This window comes from Festucalex cinctus, chromosome 15, assembly GCF_051991245.1.
Source record: "Festucalex cinctus isolate MCC-2025b chromosome 15, RoL_Fcin_1.0, whole genome shotgun sequence".
NCBI lineage: Eukaryota > Metazoa > Chordata > Actinopteri > Syngnathiformes > Syngnathidae > Festucalex > Festucalex cinctus.
The window spans coordinates 21,083,930-21,106,362 of NC_135425.1; the positions used below are offsets into that span (position 1 = coordinate 21,083,930).

General features: G+C 40.3%; 3 protein-coding genes across 8 annotated transcripts in view; 2 read left to right on the forward strand and 1 right to left on the reverse strand.

Moving 5' to 3' along the window:
• The window catches only part of ptpn13 (protein tyrosine phosphatase non-receptor type 13), a 39,531-nt gene extending 34,062 nt beyond the window's left edge, over window positions 1-5,469 (forward strand). For all 6 annotated transcript variants that reach the window (XM_077498436.1, XM_077498439.1, XM_077498437.1 and 3 more), the window contains 12 exons: window positions 77-138; window positions 203-358; window positions 437-602; window positions 1,166-1,353; window positions 1,435-1,490; window positions 1,584-1,684; window positions 2,242-2,390; window positions 2,959-3,049; window positions 3,253-3,590; window positions 4,490-4,705; window positions 4,792-4,854; window positions 4,927-5,469. In XM_077498436.1, coding sequence (XP_077354562.1) covers window positions 77-138; window positions 203-358; window positions 437-602; window positions 1,166-1,353; window positions 1,435-1,490; window positions 1,584-1,684; window positions 2,242-2,390; window positions 2,959-3,049; window positions 3,253-3,590; window positions 4,490-4,705; window positions 4,792-4,854; window positions 4,927-5,004 — 1,664 coding nt within the window. In that variant the 3' untranslated portion in view covers window positions 5,005-5,469. The remainder of the gene's footprint in view (window positions 1-76; window positions 139-202; window positions 359-436; window positions 603-1,165; window positions 1,354-1,434; window positions 1,491-1,583; window positions 1,685-2,241; window positions 2,391-2,958; window positions 3,050-3,252; window positions 3,591-4,489; window positions 4,706-4,791; window positions 4,855-4,926) is intronic.
• ggt5b (gamma-glutamyltransferase 5b) lies at window positions 4,246-10,640 on the reverse strand. The gene is made up of 12 exons (XM_077498443.1): window positions 10,153-10,640; window positions 8,462-8,589; window positions 8,300-8,395; window positions 8,026-8,221; window positions 7,709-7,866; window positions 7,390-7,536; window positions 7,174-7,304; window positions 6,637-6,824; window positions 6,479-6,570; window positions 6,285-6,394; window positions 6,106-6,216; window positions 4,246-6,027 (listed from the first exon to the last, which is right to left on the reverse strand). Exons 1-12 carry the CDS (start codon window positions 10,311-10,313, stop codon window positions 5,881-5,883), a joined length of 1,665 nt encoding a protein of 554 aa, XP_077354569.1. The 5' UTR covers window positions 10,314-10,640; the 3' UTR covers window positions 4,246-5,880.
• The window catches only part of LOC144002840 (calcium-binding protein 1-like), a 33,152-nt gene continuing 18,682 nt past the window's right edge, over window positions 7,964-22,433 (forward strand). The window contains exons 1-3 of the mRNA XM_077498444.1: window positions 7,964-8,084; window positions 8,489-8,611; window positions 17,600-18,236. Coding sequence (XP_077354570.1) covers window positions 17,712-18,236 — 525 coding nt within the window. The 5' untranslated portion in view covers window positions 7,964-8,084; window positions 8,489-8,611; window positions 17,600-17,711. The remainder of the gene's footprint in view (window positions 8,085-8,488; window positions 8,612-17,599; window positions 18,237-22,433) is intronic.

Consider the following 22,433-nt stretch of genomic DNA (forward strand, 5'->3'; position numbering starts at 1 on the left):
GATGACTATTAACCCCCGTTGAGGCTGTGCCCTTTTTTTATATTATTATAATATTAACAACTGTTTATCATTCAAGGGTTCCTCACAGCAGAAGATCCAATGGAGACTGAGTTTTTCACAGCGCTCTCTTCTTTAGAGGTAGGCTCAATCCTAATGTTCTTTTGTTCGTGATGTACAATGGGAGTTTGTCAACATGTTATAGGAGGAGGTGATCAAGCTGGAGCTGGACAAGCCACATTCGGGAGGTCTCGGTTTCTCTGTGATCGGGGGCGAGCGAGGCATCTTCGTCAAGTCCATCACAGCAGGCGGAGTCGCAGAGGCCTCGGGCAAGTTGCAAGTGGGCGACAGGCTGCTCAAAGTGAGCCTTTTTTAAACATTGCTTTGGACCACGAAGGACATGAGTCTTTGTCTGAGGCCATCTTGCCTGTGTTCGAAGGTAAATGAGGAGCCAATGACGGGCGTTTCGCACACCAAAGCTGTCACTACCATCCGCAAAGCGAAAGGCCTGGTGCACCTGATGGTGTCCAGGCCGCCCGGCCAGAACCCCAACACCTACCTGGCCTATCTGCCTATCAACACGGATAAGTGCAACGGAAACGCAGGTGCCTCGCAAGGGGAAACTTGACTTGTTGCTTATTTGTCTTCGGTAACAGAATGGCATTTGAGATCAGATCTTGGGTTAGACTTTCAACTGAAGTTGAGGGTTCCATAAATTCTCTTTCAGTCGCAACTTTTTTTTTTTTTTTTCTCTCGATGCCTTCGGTTATCAGATTGCAATCGGGTGACCGAGCTGGCCATATACATTCAATTTTACAGCTTTTTAGTGCTCTTGCTTGTCTTCAAATTTGTCTTTACTGACAACAATTCAGTTGATATCAAGTGATGGACCAGATCATTGAAAAATATTTGGTTTTGTAGCCTTCATTAGCACTTGAGTTGGGATTAGGAAGTTCAGACTCGGGCCTTTAAGAGGCTTTGAAAATGTAGTTTTTCTTCCCTGGTCTTTCAGTCTTCACTTTTGTCCGAAGTGAAAAAAAAGTGTGTTCGCTGTCTTCACCTCCAGTCTTGCTGCCTTCAGATGCATCTCACTTTGTTTGTCTTGTTTGGCTTTTTTTATGTTTATTGACTTGTTTGTTTTGTTTTGTTTTGTTTTGTTTTTCCACAGATCTCAGTGAGGACAGCGGGGTGAAGACCAAGTTGTGTAGTCCCCAGAAGTTGCTCAAATCTGGCTGCCCACCATTACCACCAACCGACTATGACGAAGGTCCGCCCAATCCCAAAAGGGAGCACAGTGCCGAAACCTCTGAGGACACAGACTACGACGGCTCCTCCTTACCCGATGACTCGCCCGAGGTCCTCATCAAAGCCCTCACGCTAAATAATCTTAAACATTTAACATGTCACATTTGAATTGGTTGTCCTTTCAATCCATAGAGTTCACATAAAGTTGAATGGTTGGAAGAGAGTGTGGATGCCCCCAGTAATGAAAAGTAAGATTTAGCTTTTGGAAAGCGGGCACAGATGAGGATTTTAGTTGTTTTTATTTTTTTTTAATATCCTGTCTCTTGTTAATGAATGAACAGTTATCTACAAATGAGTGTTGGCCAGCCAGAAGACGACGACGTTATCACGTGGGGAAGTGATGAGCTGCCTATTGAAAACCTCAATTCCAAATTCAGAAATGGTGATTGCTTGTTTCAGTCTAAAACATTTTCTTTTCTTTTCTTTTTTATTTAATTACAAAATATTAAATAAGAACACGTTATTACGAGAATCCTGTGATACTCAACATTTTAGGCTTCCTTCTTTATTGCCACTAAATAATGAAGAAAAATATATATTTATTGATTTTTACTTGTTTAGGTTCAAATTGTAAATTTTTTCTCAATATTTTTTTCACAGATGGAGAAATGCCATTTCAGTGTTAATTTGATTAACTGAGTGATACTATTAATAAAATGCTTTACAATACACAAAAGGGGAGGAGAAATTAGTTATGTGGTAATTCCACAAATTGCAGATAATTAAAATTGTGTGACAATTATATTTTGAAAATGATTGATAAAATCCCACCAGTACTTAACATTCTTGATTTTTTTTTAAAGCCCAAAATTGGATTGCAAAAAAAAAAAACAGTTCTTTCTTCATTCTAAAGTCTTAAAATTGTCACACAAAAAAAATGTCAGGATTTCAGAGTTTTTCTTCAGCATTTTATAGTATAGTGTGTTTCCTTTGACGCAGCTGGCCCAATCATCACCAAGGACGAGCTGACCTCCTTGCCGCTGGTTAAGGTGGTCCCCAATGGCCAGTACACGGGCCTCAAGCTCAACGGCGTTGTGCGCATGATGAAGGGTCTTTTGGACCAGAAAGTCCCCCAGCAGGAATTTGACGTGAGACACTCTCGTTAATTTCAATTAACTCATTCACTCCCAGACATTCTCACTGAAGCAACCCAATTCACTCCCGCCTGTTTTACTGGATTTTGACTGATTTTGCAAGTCCCACAGAATATTGTGTTCTATTGCTGTAAAAACATGGAACCTATCTAAAGAAAGATTAGAGTCTCTTGTTTCATCAGGAAAAAATATATATTTATATCCGTTTCCGTTTTGCAGCAATTAGCATTAGAATATAGCCAAGTTTCACATTACTGTTAAAAACACTGGCAAAAAGAGCTTGTTGCAACATGGCCGGCTGATCTCTGAACTACTGGCCATTTTTTCTAATAACTACCATTGCTTTAAGTGACGTCTTCAGGTCAGAAGCTGCATCAAAGACTTCTGTATGCACTTGCATAAAAAACATTTTTAAAAAAACATTAAAAAAACAACAACGTATAACTCTGCTTTTGGGAGTGAAGGACAGAGTATTTAAAAACATATTTACACGTTTTTGGGTTTTAATGAGTTAAGAAGCATCTGTGGCTCCTCTCGTCATCCTGGTGACATTTTCTTGTAGAATCTTCAAAATCTTCAACCTCTGGATGACTGTTTGGTTGGCCAGACAAAGGAGAACAAGAGGAAGAACCGTTACAAGAACATTGTCCCTTGTGAGTTGACACAAATGGGTAGCGGATGGGACACGTTTTAAGTGTTAAAGCAGTGGAGCGTACACATTAATATATGGATGAAATATAATACAGCTAATATGTACCGTATAATGTATTGCACACAGAGTAAGACTGTTCTGGAGCTAGTACATTTTAAATGTGTCATTGACACTGGACAGTTTCTCATATCTGTTCTCCTGCAGTCGACACCACGCGAGTGGTGCTCGGCACAAACGGCGGCTATATCAACGCTAACCACATCAAGATGACCGTGAAGGACGAGGACTTTTCATACATCGCCTGCCAGGGACCCTTGCCCACCACTATGGGCGACTTCTGGCAGATGGTGTGGGAGCAGAAGTCCAACGTGATCGCCATGATGACGCAGGATATCGAGGGCGGTAAGGTGAAGTGCCAACGATACTGGCCCGACTCGCCGGGCGCCACGGAGATGGTGGACGAGCGACTGCAGGTCAAGTTGGTGAAAGACCAATACCTGGATCACTTCGTCATCCGACTCATCGAGGTCAAAGATGTGACGGTAAGGATGTGAGAAATGTAAGATTATAAGACGCGTGGTCTGATGAATGTGGGCCAATATGGGTTTTGTTCCAATCACTCCACTACTACGGCATTAATGGAGTTAACTGAGGAAATTTCCACTGCCATGGATAAAAAAAAAAATGTCTTAGGAAGTGTTTTTGTGGATTTACAAAAAGCATTAGACATCTTAGATCACAAAATATTATTGCAAAAATTGTTTAAAAATGGTATAAGAGGTGTTGCACATCAATGGGTCATTTTAGAAAATAGAAAACATTTAACTGTAGGAATATTGATGTTGAAGAAACACTGTCTGTGCAAGGTACAGCAATAGAAAGGACTCATGAAATAAAGTTTTTAGGTATTATTAGTATTGATGAACACTTATCATGGAAATCACATATAGAATGTCAAATCTAAGTTTTTACAAACTGTAGCAGTTTTGCATAAGGCTAAAGAATCATTGAACAAGACTGCTTTGTTATTGTTATATAATTTATTGATTGTTACATACCCTATTGCTTTGAAATGTGGGGGTGTGCAGCCAAATCCCACACCGATTCCATTTACAGAAACGTGCTATTTGTGTGGTTTGCGACACTAATCCATTATTTATACAACAAAAAAAAATAAAATTTAATGAATTGATGGAGTTTAACCGTCTCAAAATAATGTTTAATGCCCATCATGAAAGTTTACCAATTAATATTCAAATTACTCAACTCATCTCAATTTATAAAGCGCTTTAAGAACAGGCATTGCTGTATACAAAGTGCTGTACATAAACATTAATATCGGTTGTGCAGGGCCAGATAACATGTACTTCTTTCTATCCCCTTTCTCTTTTTTTTTTTTAAGGAATTAAATAAAAAATTTAATTGAATGTTTGTCATCCAGACGGACGAAACGCAAGTGGTGACGCACCTGAATTACACGGGCTGGCCCGACCACGGGACGCCGTCACAGCCCGAGCAGCTGCTCACCTTCATCTCCTACATGAGGCACGTGCACCACTCGGGCCCCATCGTCACGCACTGCAGCGCTGGCATCGGACGCTCCGGAACGCTTATTTGCATCGACGTGGTCCTCGGTCTCATCAGCAAAGACGCTGACGTGAGTCGAACTTTATTTTCAAATTGGATTAGTTCAATTTCGGGGTTCCGAATTTAACATAATAATGATGTTGATGTTTTTCTCAGTTTGATATTTCTGATGTGGTACGGAACATGAGACTTCAGCGAAAGGGAATGATCCAGACAGAGGTACTTTATAGAGACTGAGTTACTTTGAAGCATGACTTATTACTGTACATGTGTGTCCTTATGTGCTTCCAGGACCAATACATCTTCTGCTACAAGGTGATCCACTATGTCTTGGAATGCCTTCAAGATGAGAAGAACATCTCAGGATAGTCAGTAGACACCAGCAGAAAAGGCCAAATCATAAAACGTTTTTAAAATACCGTAAATATTAATTCCACCCCACCGTGAGTGTCTATTCTTTTTTTGAAGAAATGTATATTTTTATTGGATTTTTTTTTTTTTTTTTTTTTTTTAAAGTTCTCTTCCTTTTGGCTGCTACCCCTCAACCCCGTGCGACGATGAGAACTGCTGATTGTATTACTTGTATCGACCTATAAGAGAACACTAGAGTTTTATTTTCCAGATAAAATGCTTATACACATGGACCAATGACATCATATTGTATGTGGAACAAAATTGTGATTATTTTAAATTGCATTTGTTTGTCTGTTGATGCTGGAACTCGCCTTGACAGAATACTATGTCAGTATTTGCTTCGCTCGCTGCCTGAAGTTAAACGATGAACTTAAATGTGTACATATTCATCTGCTGAAAATTAAACTGGATACGTTTTAATTGTTCAGAACTTTTTTTGAGGTTTGACTTTAAATTATACAAGGAGGTTCATTTTCCATCACACAAAAATAATGACCAAATTAACAAAATAGCTAAACAACTTAATGTATAATCATGTTTTTTCCTTTTATAATAAATCACTTTGTAACGTAACTATTTGTTCATAATTAAATTTAATGCTCGTCCAGTACCAGCAAAAAAAACAAAAAAAAAATCATAGAAAATGACTCATAAAAAAAATAACTTGAATTATAATTCAACCTAAAAGTCATATAAACAGTATTCATGTATGCAAACCCATCAATAATGAATTTGTTCTTTGGTTCCGTGATGAAGCCACCACAGAGCTCACCTTTTCATCGTTAAACATGCGAGAAGAGTCTTAAAGGCAAAATGTGAATAGTGTTCAAGTCAGTATCCATCCGCCATCGCCTGCTTCCTCGCATCGGATTCGGCCACAATGCATCCCTTCTCCTCCTTCACGGCATTCACTATGTTGAAAAAATACTTCATTTGTCCAACCTGGTGTCCGAGAGCTCTGAGGCCGTCGATTACAGACTGAAGGCGGAGAGGAAATAGGATGTCACATGACTAAGTGATCATATCTGGTCACAAAAAAATGTTTCGATAGATCACCTGGTCAAAAGCAGGTGGAAAATTCACATTGTTCTTGGAGTCGACAAACACGATGGGAGCGTCGATGGCTTCTTTCAGACTCATTCCCAGCCACAGGTGATTGATGACAGACTGGGGGGGCACACAGATGAACCATGTAAAGGCATTTATAAAAGACGCATTTTCTATTTGAGGACTACCAAGGCCACTGCACTGGTGATCATGCTCCCCCCTGCTCCACCAATCACAAGGAGTCCTCCAGAGTTTGACTCGAATATCACTGGTGTCATTGAGGAAGGAGGCTGCTCACCTGAAACGTGCAAACATCAGCAAAACAAATCAATCTGTCCATTCATGTCCACGCAAAGCTGAAGGTACAGTAAGTAGATCTTACCAGCCATCAGTGTGTCTGCTCTCCCACAAAAATCGGCCAACTCATTATTAAGGATGATGCCCGTCCGTGGGGAGTAAATACCGCCTCCGAATCTACACCAAGACACAATGATGACAACCTTTTATATTTTGGGACATTTCCAACGAACATCTCCTCACAAATGGTTTATGGTGCTGGTCGCAGAGACGGCCAGTCCGTCTTCATCCAGCACAGAGACGTGCGACGTTCCCGTGTGGTCTGGCGGCGGCTTTACGTTGGAGTAGTACGAGGGCGGTTGAGTGCCGTTGGGAGAAATCATTCTCCTGATATGATCGATGAAGGCGGAATCCATCAGATGCTTTGCACTCTGTAAGAAGATGACATTTTCCAGCTTTTTTTTCCCCCCCCCGCTTTGTGGTGCCAGCAAAGATGTTTTTCTCTATCTCTCACTCTCTCGACTGGAGGCCCAAAAATATCTCATTTTCCTCATTACGACAAACTTTCAGAAGTGATGCAACATAAGGAGCCTCCGGATGATTTGTCCTGCCAATATTTTTGCCTCTTCTCACTCACTGAACGAAGCGTTTTAGTACGAACAGATGACGGAAAAAAACGTCCTAGAACTTTTCTGACACATCTTAGAGTATATTTCAGTGACAACCGTTTCACATGATATTATAATAATTCGATATTGTGCTTAAATATCAAATCCTAACCATCTTGTAGTTGAACATAGGATCTCGAATACTCCTTCGCTGGCCGTTGGCAAATTTAACTGCCTCGATGTAATGATGGTAAAACTGAATTTTCCCTTCCCCGTCTAGGGAATGTGGTGTCAATGAGAAACCTGTGAAAAGAAGACAAACTCAGATACTATACTTATATTTAGTCTTGCATAACTAACATCCACAGGAAAGGAGACAAAAAACAACCTTCCATGATCTTGAGGATGAAGGCAAGTAGGGCGCCCCCAGCCGGTGGTGGAGGGATGTGCATCAGCGTGTCCCCCAGAGGAACTGTCCATGCTTCCACCTCTCTCACCTGGTACGACCGTAGATCCTCCATTTCTAACGTCCCACCTATAAAAGCGATATTTAAGGCATGTGTCGACAATCATTCACTTTCACAATTTTATGGACAACTCATAGGAAGTGTCCAAATTTGCCAGAGCCGATATTCACACTCGCCACCTCAGAACCTTGAGTTATTATAGTTATATAATATTTTCTAGCATTTATATTTGAATCACACCTGCGGCTTTGACGTCGTGAATTAAATCAAGAGCTATCTCGCCAGTGTAGAAAATATTCGCTCCCCTCTTGGCGATCATCTGCATGCTCTCAGCAAGTTGAGGAAACTTGATGATGTCTCCTGTCACAAGAACGCTCTTGTTGTTGCAAAAAACGTCACTGGTGGGGGAGAAACACAGACATAATTCTAAATTTTAATGAAATAAATAGAAAGATAAGGTGTAATGCCACTTTCAGCCACTAGATGGTGGCACACTTATGTTTGACACTGACTTTTGTAAGAAGAAGAAGAGTGAAAAGAGTGAAGTATTTCTGTACCAGAGGGGCGAACGTTCGATTCTGCTTTTCACAGCGGACAAGCCAAGAATCTTCCCCAGGTGAGGAGGCACCGGTATGCCCTCCCTGGCCAGTCTTATTGGTTCCTCGAATAGTTTGGACCACGGCAGCCTTCCGTAACGGTTGTGAAGGGCCTCGTAGCCCCTCAGCTCACCGGGAACGCCGATCCACTGACTGCCTAGAAGAGTCAGTGCAACATTGGAAATGATAATCCCTCATGCTAATGTATATCATTCACTGAATAGTTTATAATTACCTGGCGTGTGTTTGATTGAATCAGGACAATCATTTAACAGGTTGCGTTTAAATTTACGAGGGACAGTCTCTCTGAAGTTGTAAACCGTCACCTTACCTGAGAAGAAAATGGCCGCATTGATAACCAGCTTTGCGAAAGTCTTTTAAACTTCAGAGCACCGACCTGTTTTATTTCTAATGGTTACTACAGAGCCTCCGCCGAGGCCCATGCTTTGAGGGTAGACCACAGCCGTGCACAGGAGGGCCGCGATGGCGCCATCTACTGCTGAGCCGCCTTGCTGCAGCACGCTCCTGGAACACGAACGCCATTCAGGTATGGAATGTGGGGGGTTCATCATGTGTACATTCCAGTAAAAGAATATGAATCATGCACCATATTAGCAAATATGAGAGCATTGCCTTACACACAGTTATTTTCCCCTTAAATAAAAGAAATGAAAAAAGTATGACAGCCTGTTCTATCGCATTCGAAAAACACTCAATGAACACTCTAAATTGTTTATTTCTTTATAAGTACCTTCATGCCTGGTGATTGGCTGGCAAATAGAGTCAGAGTCAGTTCTGATAAACTCCAGCTCACCCATGATTATGAGGCAAATAAAACAAATACAGTAGCAACAATTCACCAAAACGCTAAAAATCACACAAATATTTAACCACCGTTTTTAAGTGTTAGAATTTAATTCCATGATTTATTCATGCCCAGTAAAAGTTAAGAATAGAAATGAAATAGGAAAGGGGGCAATTGATCACGATCCAGCCTGGTTTAATCCGTTTCAAGACAGTGGTCACAACAGTGGACAGCTATTCAAAAGTTGCTTTCTGCTATATGAATAAATCTTTAAAATAAATACAAAAAAAAACAAAAAAACTTAAAAATCTTGATGTAGGCGTAATTGGTGCATGAAAGGGTTAAATATGTGGTTTTCCAATTTTAAAAATTTATTTAAACAGAATATCAAAAATATTTTTTAAAAGGCGAGTTGGGCTATGTCATTTTTAGATTAGGTAACATCAATATACTGTATAGAAAATGTATTGTTATATGACATTGAATTTGTTATTTATAATTCACAGCAAATGTAATCATACTTGTTTAAACTTTTTCCATTTCATTTAAATTTATGGAGAAATAAGCGGTTTGGAAAATGGATGGATGGACGAACCATATAACAAAACCAATTAATTCAATAATTGTAAGATTGAAGAAAAAGAACAAAGAACAGCTCACGATTGTAAACATATCACATCCTCTACCAATACATGATGTCACTGATAATAGGATACAAGTAAAAATATGTAGTATGAGATGTATAGGACTCTATTAGCCACTCACACTCAACCAAAAAAATATGACTATTTCAACACTTTTTGAAGGCAAAGAAGTCAAATATGGCCATATTTACTGTTTTTGTTTTTCCATTATTTCATGCCGTTTTATTTTCAATACATGTAATCATGGAAGAACATGACATACTATGTTGAAGGTCGAAACTTGCTTTAATTCAAATCAATTGTGGTGGTTTACAGTGACAATAAAAAGTCTACACACCCTTCTTCAAAGGCCAATTATGATATGATTTCTCTTGCTCTCACTTGTTTATTATTACAAAACCATTTGAGGGGTGTGTAGACTTTTTACTTCCAATGTATTAGCATGTTATGGACTCCCAATACCCATGAGGCTCCAATACCCATGAGGCTATTATCCATATTATCCAATCTCTTAAACTGCTTATCACCTCGCTCAATTTCACACAAACTGCCGACTCGTCAAATAGCGTGACGCGAACTCGACACAAAAACCCCCGGAAAAAGAATTGCGCGTTACCCTCTGGGATGCGAGTCACTTACTTGCCAACCTGCGAGCAAAGCGGCGAGTCTGCGGCGACGGCGGCGTGCCGGAAGCCGCCCGAGCACGTCGTGGACAGCAGGCTGACCGCGCACACGCACAGCAGCGCCCCGGTGCCCAGCAAAGCGCACGCCAGGCAGCAGCACCACTTGTACTTGTCCATGTCGGTCAAGGGCAACTCAAAGTCACGCGTGCGTGCGTCCACCGAGTCACCATCACTCAGCTATGTGGATTCTGCCGCCGCATGCTGCACGTTGGGTTGTCACGGGAACGCGCACGGCTTGCACTGCTTAGGGACCGTCAAGAAATGATTCTCTTGAAATGTTGCTCAATGCTCCGACAAAGTCAATATATTAGTGTAATCAAGCACAATTAAATAGTCATGGATGGAATTGTGGAAAGGCAAAAGTATGGAGAAATAAAGTACCCGCTTTTGACCCAAAACTCACAAGCTCATCCGTGAAGCATGATGGTCATGTCATGGCTTGGCCTCGCATGGCTGCTTTGTCAGCTGTTCATTTAATGACACTCCCTAAGTGAACCCCCCCACCCTGCTGCTGTCCTGTTCCCTCCAGTCCAGATGGGCTTGTGTAAACCTCAACAAGTTCACTCAGTCACTCTTATGTCAATCCATGTACGGGGTCAGCAGGGCTATGTCCATAAATGGTAACGTGGGTCGTCATCAACAAACCCGCTTGCACTGTTGCAACGTCTCTGAGAGTGATACAACATTTTCAAGATGTTTTTTCAGCCTCCTGACTTTTGTTTCGGTGTTTTAGGACGCATCAGTGGGGGTGCTTTTTTTTTTTTTTTTTTTTATCTTCTCTTCTCTCTCTCAACAACATTCCTTTCTGTACTCATTCACCACAAGAAAGTGTGCACATGTACGTGTGCTGTGCATCTTTTCTTATAATAATGGCATTTTCTTACCATTAAAAAAATAATGTTACTAATGAAAAGAAACATAACATTTTTTCCTCCTTTGTTGTTAATTTCATCTAATTGTATTAATTGGCTGTTTTCTCATTTCTGATGTTTTTTTTTTTTCAAGAAATAGAGCAAAATTTTGATTATATTTTTAAAGAATTATTTTCATGTTTTTTTTTTTTTTAAATAAAAATCAGTTTATTTTTTGTCTTTATTTCTCATCTTTTATTATATTATATTTTATGTATTTTTAAAAATGTTTTTGTGTATTTTTCCCCAGTGTACTGGTATTAATATAATGTATAATTTTTCATAATTCATTTTATTTATTATTCTTATTCTGCATGTTTTTTTCCAAGTACCGCGATACAAGTTATTTATAGTATCATTATTTTATTAAGAATTTTATTATTTATTTATTTTTATTTTTTTATTTTTTGCTGTAATCTTTCAGAATTCATAGTATCAACATTTTTATTGTAATTTGTACTATTTTGTACTTTACAGTCCAGACAAGTCTGGAACTTTAAAAAAAAAAAATTCCCACAGCTGGCCACTAGGGGGAGACGTAGAATATATTTCAAATTTTAGTCCTTGAACAATACAGTATATTTCTGCAATACAGTATCACGTTATAATGCATTTTCATATTTCCCCACCACTTGGAATCAGGAAATGGCATTTTAAATCATGACCTTTATTAAAACATGTAAATATAGCAGCATCCAAAGAAAACATGTACACTGTTAATGTTCAGGAATGCTAGGACTAGTGTCAAAAATATGTGACTTTTTCCAAAATAAATGCATTAGTTTTATGTATTTGTCTAAATCTAATCATTTCATAAACATTTATTTTAATATCTTTTTTTTTTTTTTTTAATTCAATGGGATTAATTCTTTATGTAATATTGAATTCATTTCTGTTATCTCCTTCCAATGTTGAAAATTTGAGAGGGCAGCACAGGAGCTTAAACATCACTCCTGCCTGCTCTGTACCTATTAATAGTGCGCCGTTAATATTTTCTAGCCTGCGTCATGCCCACCCACCCGTGCCACTCTCTATTCACTCCATTTCTGTGTGTGCCGCCTGCACCTTTCCCTGCTCGTGGCGTCTGTCACTCACTCCATTCAGCCTCGCTCACACCTGAGATGCTCTTTTGTCCTCAATAACTGCTACTGGGATGCCATGTTTGCAGAGACGGCTGAAGCTTTGGCTCGTCTTAATTTTCATTCATAAATGAACTATAGATCCACATCTAAAGTTCATTTATTAATTAAAATTAATTAATTAATTAACTCATTCACTCCCAGCCATTTTCATGTTCTATTGCTATAAAAACATGGAACCTACCAAAATAAAGATTCTCTTCTTTCATCAGGGAAAAAAAAAAAATTGTATGTTTTTATGTTTTGCAGCAATTAGCATTATAATTAGCTAAGTTTCATCATTATTCACAAACCTGTTGAAAAACACTGGGAAAAAGAGCTTGCTGCAACATGGCCCTGGTTGTTCTCTTATACTCTGCTGCCACTTGCTGGCCGTTTTGATTATTTTATTTTTTTGGTAATAACTGTCACCGCTTTAAGCAACCTCTTCAGGTCAGAAATTGCATCAAAGCCTTCATCCAAAAACTCTAGCATACGAAAAAAACAAAAACAAAAAAAAACGTATAAATACGTTTTTGGGAGTGAATGAGTTAATTATAATTCATATGTTCTTTTTTTTTTTTTTTAAGCATGTCGCTTCAGTGTGACAGTTCAGGGGTTCCTAATGAAGTGTCCCTCCAGGTGAGGTACAGTTCAAACTCCTCCCACTCCCCCAATAATTCTTAAATGAATACCTCAATGCAAACAATGCACGTCATGCATTATGTACAATGGGATGCGGTTCATCTGAGCTTTCAGTTCGTTATCAGTCTGCCGATGACAGTTCAATGAACTCGCAACTCCAGCCAAAGAGTTGTCCAATGTGTTGGGAGTGGGCGCCTTGTCTTCCAGCTGTAGCCGGCATAAATATTTGATATTTGCTTATTAATCTTTCAGCGCAGCAAACTGCGCCAGGACATGCGGCTCGGCCAGGAACCACAATAACAATAACTCCGGGTCATCCATGATATTTGAATACTCAGTTGATGATGCCAAATGAGGTTTTTGTTGTATTTTGTGGGGCAAAACAAAAACAAAAACATGAATCTTTCAAATATCATCCATCAGCCACATATATACAGTAGGTGAATGTGTGCCAAATAAGTGTGACTACACTCAGAGCTAGCATGAGGCTTCTTATCCTGTAGCTTGCAAATTGGGTTGGTAGTTTCTATTAATAAAAATAAATAAGTAAAATGTTTACTCTAGTCGATTACCACGCCATAAATGTATTTATTTTTAATCCTCTGCATGCGCCCATGTGTGTGCGCACCTTTAAATGGGCCACACAGCTCCCTGAGGCTTGTGTGTACCTCATCTGCAGCAGACCTACAATAAAATAACAAATCTGCAGCGAGAAAATGTGCCAATTTTTTGAGCCGAGGAGAACATCAAGTGAGCTGACACCGTTTTTGTCAGAAATGAGTTGGAGGAAAAGCAAAGCTTTCAGGTGACGACTGCTCTGACGCGAGTTTGACTTCCAATTCTGACATCGAGGCGGCCCATTATTGCACTCAAACATGTTTTTAAGCTTGTGTCATCTCTCGTGAAATATTAATTAATTTAACGGCTGTTTGGACTTGGACCACCATTGCACTAAACTTTTAGTGGCAGGCATTGTCCAAAATGGAGTTAGCTGCACTCTAGTTCTCAGTGGCTTTAATTCTTGAAAAACATGCTAGGAACCACAAAGGTATCTCTGCTAACCGTTCGACTTTGTGGCAGTACTAAGAAAAGTATTCAACTGCTTGAAAACGAAACATACTGTATCTGTACCCAAAGCTGGATTAAATTTCAATCAATTCTATGTTTGCCCTTGTCTCCGCCCTCCATAAATTGTCATGAAAATTGGATAAGTGGGGTTTTGAATTCTTTGACATACTAACAAATAAACGGCAATGAACACAACCTGCTTGGAGGATTGATTAACATCTCTTTGAGCACCTTTCTACGCGGTTGCCTTTCATCTAAGACTGGCCTGGCTATCTGGCATACAGGGTAGATGCCCGGTGCGCTGGTGTCCGCCTGGTACTTTTTAACTCATTCACTCCCAGTGACAAATATACTTGTCAATTATAATTTTTCAGAGTGTGGATAGATGAGAAGAATCTGATTATGCTTCACTGTAAATGTCAAACTTGGAAACAACTTTACTGATGCCTAACCACTGGTAGATGACATCATTGCCCCATTTTATATGAAATAAACACAGTTTCAGAGTCCATGGGAGAAATGGCTGTATTTTGGCAAACCTACATTTTTCTACTGTCATTTAGAAAAGAACGGGACGGGGCAAAAAGTATTCTTATTCTATTCTGGCATTTGGTAGATTCGACTTATATATAATTATTGAATGTAATATCGCGTGGGTATTGAAAATTTTAACATTTTCTAAAATGGCTGGTAGTGAAAGAGTTAATTACTACTTGTCAGGGTTACCTGTTTGACATCTATTAAACACGACACAAAAAGGAAAGAAGACACTCAGTTCAGGGCTCACGAGGAGAGAGGAGAGGAACTGACTGATACAATTCACTCCTGCACTCTCTGAAGATTCCTCTCCTCACCCTCTCTTTTTATTTGGTTTTCCACTAAAAATGCAAATGCAAGCCATAGTTGGAACACAGTGTACTTGTTTGGGTTGTGCATGTGAGTGGAAGATTGCTGAGTATATGTGTGGTCAAGTTTGCAATCATTTCTTAACAAACAACAGATGACCTCAGCAGACTGTCTCGAACCATTCTGCTGCGTTAGATCATCTTCAAATAGCCAGGCTATGTGAATGTGAGTGGGATCAGAGCAAAGCATTCTTCATTGCAAGCAGAAGCAGTTCTTCATTGCAGCAAACGTATGATAATTTATTATTTACAATTATTCCTACACTAGTTTAGTAAGAGGCCAGCCCATACTTTAGAGGGAGCAGCCCAATAATCCGTATACAACTGAACCAATGAACATGAGTGACAGAGCTACTTGGTAGCTTGAGATAAATAGGAAGAAGTAAGGAGAAAACACGGAGAAAAATGAAAGCACTTTCACTGACTAAAGTCTGACATGAACGGGAAATCTGAAGGCCGTTGCTGGAAAAACACATCATAATATCAAAGGGATCCAAATTCTGTTTGTAGAACGGTACAAATGAAAACATCAAAGTAGCAACTATACAAGAATATTCCCGAATGTGGCCCCTCAAAGTATGACACGGATGCCAAAGGAGCAGATGAGTTGAAGTAGGCGAATGCTTGAGTGATGCAGTGGAGCTCGTCGCGCTTTCCCCGCAGCACAGGAGACACAGATGTCGGAACACGCACGTTCCCCGGCGAGCGCAGGGCAAAATGTGCTCATTTCACACTTTCTCGCTATCAAGCTCGAGTCTTAATTGGACACGCACATACATGAACATACACCCACTCTATTTTTTTTATTTTTTGCCCCGCGTGGACATCTGCTGCGGGACTTCAGTGACCCTCGGTGTAAACACGGCTCAGTTCTCATTCTCATGCGATTCTCCTTGGCAAATGTGCACTTTTTGCAAAAGGCTCGCTTGCACTTCACGTCACCGCGAGTGAACATTATTCATGTTAACGTTATGCAAACGCACCATACGCCAACTTTTTATCTCAAGGGGCAAAGAATACACTTTCTGCATCAGTGCAAAGGCGCGGAACTGCCGATGTGGAGTAAACCATTTTGACTGGCAAACATGTTGAAATGTATTTGCAAATACCATTAAACATATTTGGACATACATTTAAACGTATTTGCAAGTACGTTTGAATCTACTTGTAGCCTGGCTAAATGCTAAAAATTAGCATTTTTCTCAAAATGCCACAGGGTGCTGACTTGCGCATGTGCGAGTTTTCAAAAATACAAATTTTGGCCGATATTGTACAAATACGCAAAAAAAATAAGTAAGAAAACATTGTTTAATAGTATTTTTATGATTTTTATGATTTATTATTACGCCTGCATTGCATGATTTCCATTCGGCAGTTGTTCCCACTTTCACATTCATAAATCCTTACCCTGTGGCATGGGAAAAATGATACGTTTTTAGCATTTCGCCTTTAAGCACATTCGAACATACTTGCAAATACATTTAAACACATTTTGCAAATATGTTCGAACCTGTTTACAGGTTACTTTGGAATGTATTTGCATGCGTTCAAATGTAATGCCAGTCAAAAACGCAGCAATAAACAAGTGGGGGGGGGGAATCAAACAGCACTCAGTAGACTATCGGTCTCCAAACTACGGCTTGGGGCCATTTGTGGCCCTGCATTCATTTTCAGCAGTCTGTGAGATGACCAATGATGATGATGATGATGATGATAATAATAACATTGGGGGCTCAAAGTGTGACCTGAGCGTGTTTAAAAAATAGATTTAAAAAAAAGCAATTAACATTGTGGCCTGTGACAAGAATGAGGCAGCAGTTGGTAATGCATATATTTTAGGGTGAAAGCACACTTAAAATAGGGGGTAAGGGGGAATCCTTTTATGTGTAGTCTATCATAGGTACTTTTTTTTTTTCTTGCATACATTTTTTTATGTACAGATATTTATTACTTTTTTTATGTTTTTTTTTTTTTTTTTTTTTTTTTTACCGGTACAAACATTTTTTTTACATGTATTTTTTTGCGTACTCCCCCCCAACAAGTGCAATTTTTATTTTATTTTTTACAGATACAAATTTATACTTTTTTCTACAGGTAAAATTTTTTTTTTTACAAGTTACTTTTGCACCATCTTTACCTCCGTAGGTGTGTGCATATACAGGACTATCTCAGAAAATTAGAATATTGTGATAAAGTCCATTATTTTTTGTAATGCAATTAAATAAGCAAAAATGCCATACATTCTGGATTCATGACAAATCAACTGAAATATTGCAAGCCTTTTATTGTTTTAATATTGCTGATTATGGCATTTTCAGCCAAATATCCAATCTCAAAATATTAGAATAAATCTTAAGACCAAGTAAAAAAATACATTTAAAAAAGCCATAATCAGCAATATTAAAACAATAAAAGGCTTGCAATCTTTCAGTTGATTTGTCATGAATCCAGAATGTATGACATTTTTGCATTACAGAAAATAATGGACTTCAAATTTTCTGAGACAGTCCTGTATAGGCTACATAAGTGGAAAGTGTTGAAATCATACACTGAGAGCAGGATGAGAAGACTGATCGCATCCTCCCACTGCACTAAGAGCCGCAGTGGCTTCTTCTTTTCTTTTCATTCTTGTGGCAAATTACGCGCGTGATAATCCTCGGTGACGTGCGTCTCTTTTGTGAACTCGCGGCGTGTGTGCGCGCATTCAAACTTGGAGCAAGTGTGAGGGAACAGTCCCCTTGCAAATGTCCCGGCAGGTGGCAGCTGCCTCCGACCTCCATCCAGTCACCACCGCCACCCCCGTGGACGTGGATCCAGCAGCCGGCTGATGTCGTACCTTCATCCGCGATAAGTGGAAGGGGACAGACCATGAGCTCCGCCTTGCCGAAAAGCGAGTCCGCAACGTCCCTGCTGAGGTCCACGGGGCTCCAGCGCAGGTCCACGCAGTCCGACCACGGCCCACACGGCGGCCGCGGCGGGCACCGGAACCAGCGCGGCCAGAGAGGAGGAGGAGGAGCCGACGCCGGCCGGATGGAGGAGGCGAGCGCGAGGAGACCCCTGTGCCGGCCCGGCCACGCGGAGAAAGGCGCGGAGGACGTCAAGCGCAAGACGCGCGCCAAATCCGGCCGGTCCAAGCAGTCCGGGGGACGCGGACGGGACGCCAAAGGGTCCCCGGGGGCGGCCAAGGAGGAGCGGGACGACGCCGACTTCTTCTTCGAGACCGGCGGGAAGGCGGTGAGCGGCTCAGCCTCCAGCCTGAGCTCGGACGCCGCAGCCGCCGGGAGCGCCCCGGCTCCGAGTCGGCCCGCCGCCGGCCGGAGGTCCAAGAGGCTCAGCACCGTTTCGGACTATGATGCAAGCCTGCACCCCATCGTCAAGTCTGTCTTTGGACAAGTAAGCTCGGACTCACAAACATGTAATAGCCTGCAACGTTATAAAACACTTTCACTTTTTTTTTTTATAGCCTTTAATTAAAACAGAATTGCAAACGGGGCAGCACGGTGCTTTGTGGGTAGCCCATCTGCATCACCTCGAAAGAATCTGGGCTCAATTCCGCATACTCCAGCTTTCTTCCACATTCCAAATGCATGCACGTTAATTAAGTCGGCTGATAAGCACTACAGAAAATGGATGAATGGATCATTTTTTGGAGAGGGGTGAGCATGTTGATTAGCGGTTAATGCATCACAATTGATCATTTAATGTAGTTCCACCATATATCGAGCAACATGGCTGACCTAAGTGGACCAAAAAAAAAAAAAGTGACAGTTTACAATTCCTTTCCCGCCACCGAGTTTGTGCACCAAACACCCGTAAACAGAAAAACTGTGACCCTGTAAATTGTTTTGTGATATTTTTATTAAATCACAAAAACATGGCATGATTGTCACGGAAGAATCCGATTGCCAAGAGATGAAACGGGTGACAAAAGCAAGAAGAGTTTGGATATTTCAAGTCATATCCTGCTCACTTACACCTGTGCAGCTCAGTGACGGAGACTCTCCATGCTTTGCTTTCTAGCCACAGCTAAAAATGAGGTAGTTTTAGTTGAGTATTATTGTCAATCACAATACTTTTATACTTTATATACTTAATTTGTTTGTTTGTTTCGCACCAAACTGTAGATCTTCATGGGTACCCACCGCCATACGTTATTACCTGTATAGAAAATGAGAGAAAATCTTCTTTCAGATCCACGGTTATAAAATATCACAAATGACAACAATCATGATGTAAAATGGATGGATTGTGTTTCCGTTAGGTATTCCGGTAAAAATACCAAAAACTTTCGGTAATCAACTGGAAATTAAAAAAAAAACAAAAAAGGTGTTGTCCTGCTTCTCGTCATCCCGAGTGGCCAATGTGAAGTCCTCCCAAATGGTCAGAGACAGTCAGGTCAGAGAATAATAGAGAGGGGATGGACAAAAAAAAAAAAAAAACTACAAACGTGCATTGGGAATAGTGAGGAAATTAGCAAGGGAGCAACATTTAAAGAGACATCTCCCAAAACAGCTGGCAGGAGGGTGCTGCACGTTCAGATGGACGTTTTCTCTCAAAAGTCGGAACACCCCAAACATTTCTGCAGATAATTTAATTCTATCTTGTAATCATTGTGCAGCTCATAGAGCAATATAAATGTGTTGTTTCCTCAAAATAAATAGCTAAACCAGCAACAAAAGTGAGCACACCCCTAAGTGAAGAATGTCCAAATTGAGCCCAATTAGTCATTTTCCCCTCCCCCAGTGTCATGTGACGAGGTCTCAGGTGTGGGTAGGGAGCAGGTGCGTTACATTTGGTATTACAACTTTCTCATACTGGTCACTGAATGGGAAAGAACTCAAATACGTTCGAACATAGTCGCACATACATTCGAACACACTCGCAAATACGTTCGAACATAGTCGCACATACGTTCCAACGTAGTCGCAAATACATTCGAACATACTCGCAAATACGTTCGAACATAGTCGCACATACGTTCCAACGTAGTCGCAAATACATTCGAACATAGTCGCACATACGTTCCAACGTAGTCGCAAATACGTTCGAACATACTCGCAAATACATTCGAACATAGTCGCACATACGTTCCAACGTAGTCGCAAATACATTCGAACATACTCGCAAATACGTTCGAACATAGTCGCACATACGTTCCAACGTAGTCGCAAATACATTCGAACATAGTCGCACATACGTTCGAACACACTCGCAAATACGTTCGAACATAGTCGCACATACGTTCCAACGTAGTCGCAAATACATTCGAACATACTCGCAAATACGTTCGAACATAGTCGCACATACGTTCCAACGTAGTCGCAAATACATTCGAACATAGTCGCACATACGTTCCAACGTAGTCGCAAATACGTTCGAACATACTCGCAAATACATTCGAACATAGTCGCACATACGTTCCAACGTAGTCGCAAATACGTTCGAACATAGTCGCAAATACGTTCGAACATAGTCGCACATACGTTCGAACGTAGTCGCAAGTACGTTCGAACATACTCGCAAATATGTTCGAGCATAGTCGCACATACGTTCCAACGTAGTCGCAAATACGTTCGAACATAGTCGCACATACGTTCGAACGTAGTCGCACATACGTTCGAACGTAGTCGCAAGTACGTTCGAACATACTCGCAAATATGTTCGAACATAGTCGCACATACGTTCCAACGTAGTCGCAAATACGTTCGAACATAGTCGCACATACGTTCCAACGTAGTCGCACATACGTTTGAACGTAGTCGCAAATACGTTCGAACGTAGTCGCACATACATTCGAACATACTCGCAAATATGTTCAGTTTTTTTTATGTGCCGTATAAAAATGAGAAAGATAAAACTTTTCAATTACAATTCAATTCATTCAATTAATGTAGGCTACATGCTACAAAGTTAGCATAGCTTCCCATAATGCCACGGGGTATTATTTGCGCATGCGCGAGTGAAAACAAAACCCCATTTTTTTTAGGCATTTGAGCCACATTACCAATTCATGAGAAAATTAAGTACACAAAAAACAGTTTCATTCGTAACTTTTACGATTTATTATGTCTGCTGTGCATGATTTAGGTTTGTCATTTTTCGTCCCATAATGCAACGGGGTATTGCGCTTGTGCAGTTGAGGACATATTTGCGAGTATGTTTGAATGTGTTTGCGAGTATGTTCGAATGTATTTGCGAGTCTGTTTGAACATACTCGCCAGCCAAAAATTTTTACTCCACGTTGGCAGCTCTACGCTTCCGTAATTTTCTGACAGTGTCGTCATCATCATCATAAAGGTTGAATGTACTGTACAGTAGGTGCGTCTTAGCATCCCTGACCCTCAAACACATCCTTGAAATTAAGCCCCGCCTCCCTCCCATGCCCTTGCTGTCTGATTGCTCTCCAAAATCTACCCATTTTCTTCCAATCCGTTGCCCTACACATGGATGATCATTTAAAAGGAAAAAAAAAAAAAAAAAGACAATTACCTCCCTGCACACTAATGTGCTCCAGAAATAACTCGTCTCTCGCGCGCAATCCAGGCCAGATCTTCAATCAGTCTCGGAGATGTTCACTCGCTGCTCCAAATCTCACTTTTATGACGTCTTTGATCCACTCCCGGGTGAAAAAGATTGCAGTGATAAAAGGCGCAAGGCTGTCTTCGCCGGACGCTTCATTAGGTACACCTGCAGAGCGCTATTAATGAGGTGTTTTCAAATATTTTCAGATTATGTATAAACAAATTGGGTTAAAAAAATAGTTTGAGTTCCTTTTATCCCAATTAGTGGGTCAACAAGGTACCACTTGGGTCAATCATTATGTTAACTCAATACCCATGATGAGTTAGCAGTTAGCGGTCTGCAATTGTATGGATACAAAATGGCTGCCTCATCCTGGCACTTCAGCTCTCAGATCCCTTTAAAGACAGTTTGAGTTGCAAAGCCGGACCATTTGTAAAAGAAACTCTTAAGACGCGAAGATGTATTTGCATTCAGACATATATAAACAATACGACAAAAATCCAACATGTCCCAAAATTGAATTTGCCTCTTAAGAAAATATTTTGCAATTCATAACACTTCATTTGGGACACAATGACGGCAACGGGTTGGCATTAAAAGTCTGAAAAATATTACTTTTTTTTTTTTTTTTTTCCCCTTCAAGTAATTATTACTGTTTGAGTGACAACTTTCAATATTTCAAATCGTCTTACTTATCAGTAAAATTCATTGATTTTCAAATTCAGGATTCAAATTCAGTTTCTCTCTTTATGAGCTTAAATCGATAATGTCCATCTCATTGTCATTTTCTGTGTACATTGGACTTTATATGGGCTGACCTTAATTGTTAATTTCCAAGCAACAAGAGTGAAAACAAGAACACGCATCGACGTCCACAGCTAAGAGTGGGCATGACGGGGCGATGCAGCACAACAAAGTTTCTTTTCAAAAAATAATTTCTTACGTAAGAGGAAGATCTGCATACATATACGAGGCCAACAGAGCAGCCAGTGGAGGAGGCTAAAAATAGAGCATCAAGACCTGAATTTGAAAGACTGGAGGCGGCGCACAGTTTTTTTGTTTGTGTTC

Excerpts from the sequence above, each read along its gene's own strand:
- ggt5b (XM_077498443.1), bottom strand. The coding sequence starts at position 10,313 with ATGGACAAGTACAAGTGGTGCTGCTGCCTGGCGTGCGCTTTGCTGGGC. Across the intron at positions 8,396-8,461 it reads AACCATTAGAAATAAAACAG|GTAAGGTGACGGTTTACAAC; the intron begins GTCGGTGCTCTG and ends TTTTCTTCTCAG. Across the intron at positions 6,217-6,284 it reads TCACCAGTGCAGTGGCCTTG|TCTGTCATCAATCACCTGTG; the intron begins GTAGTCCTCAAA and ends GTGCCCCCCCAG.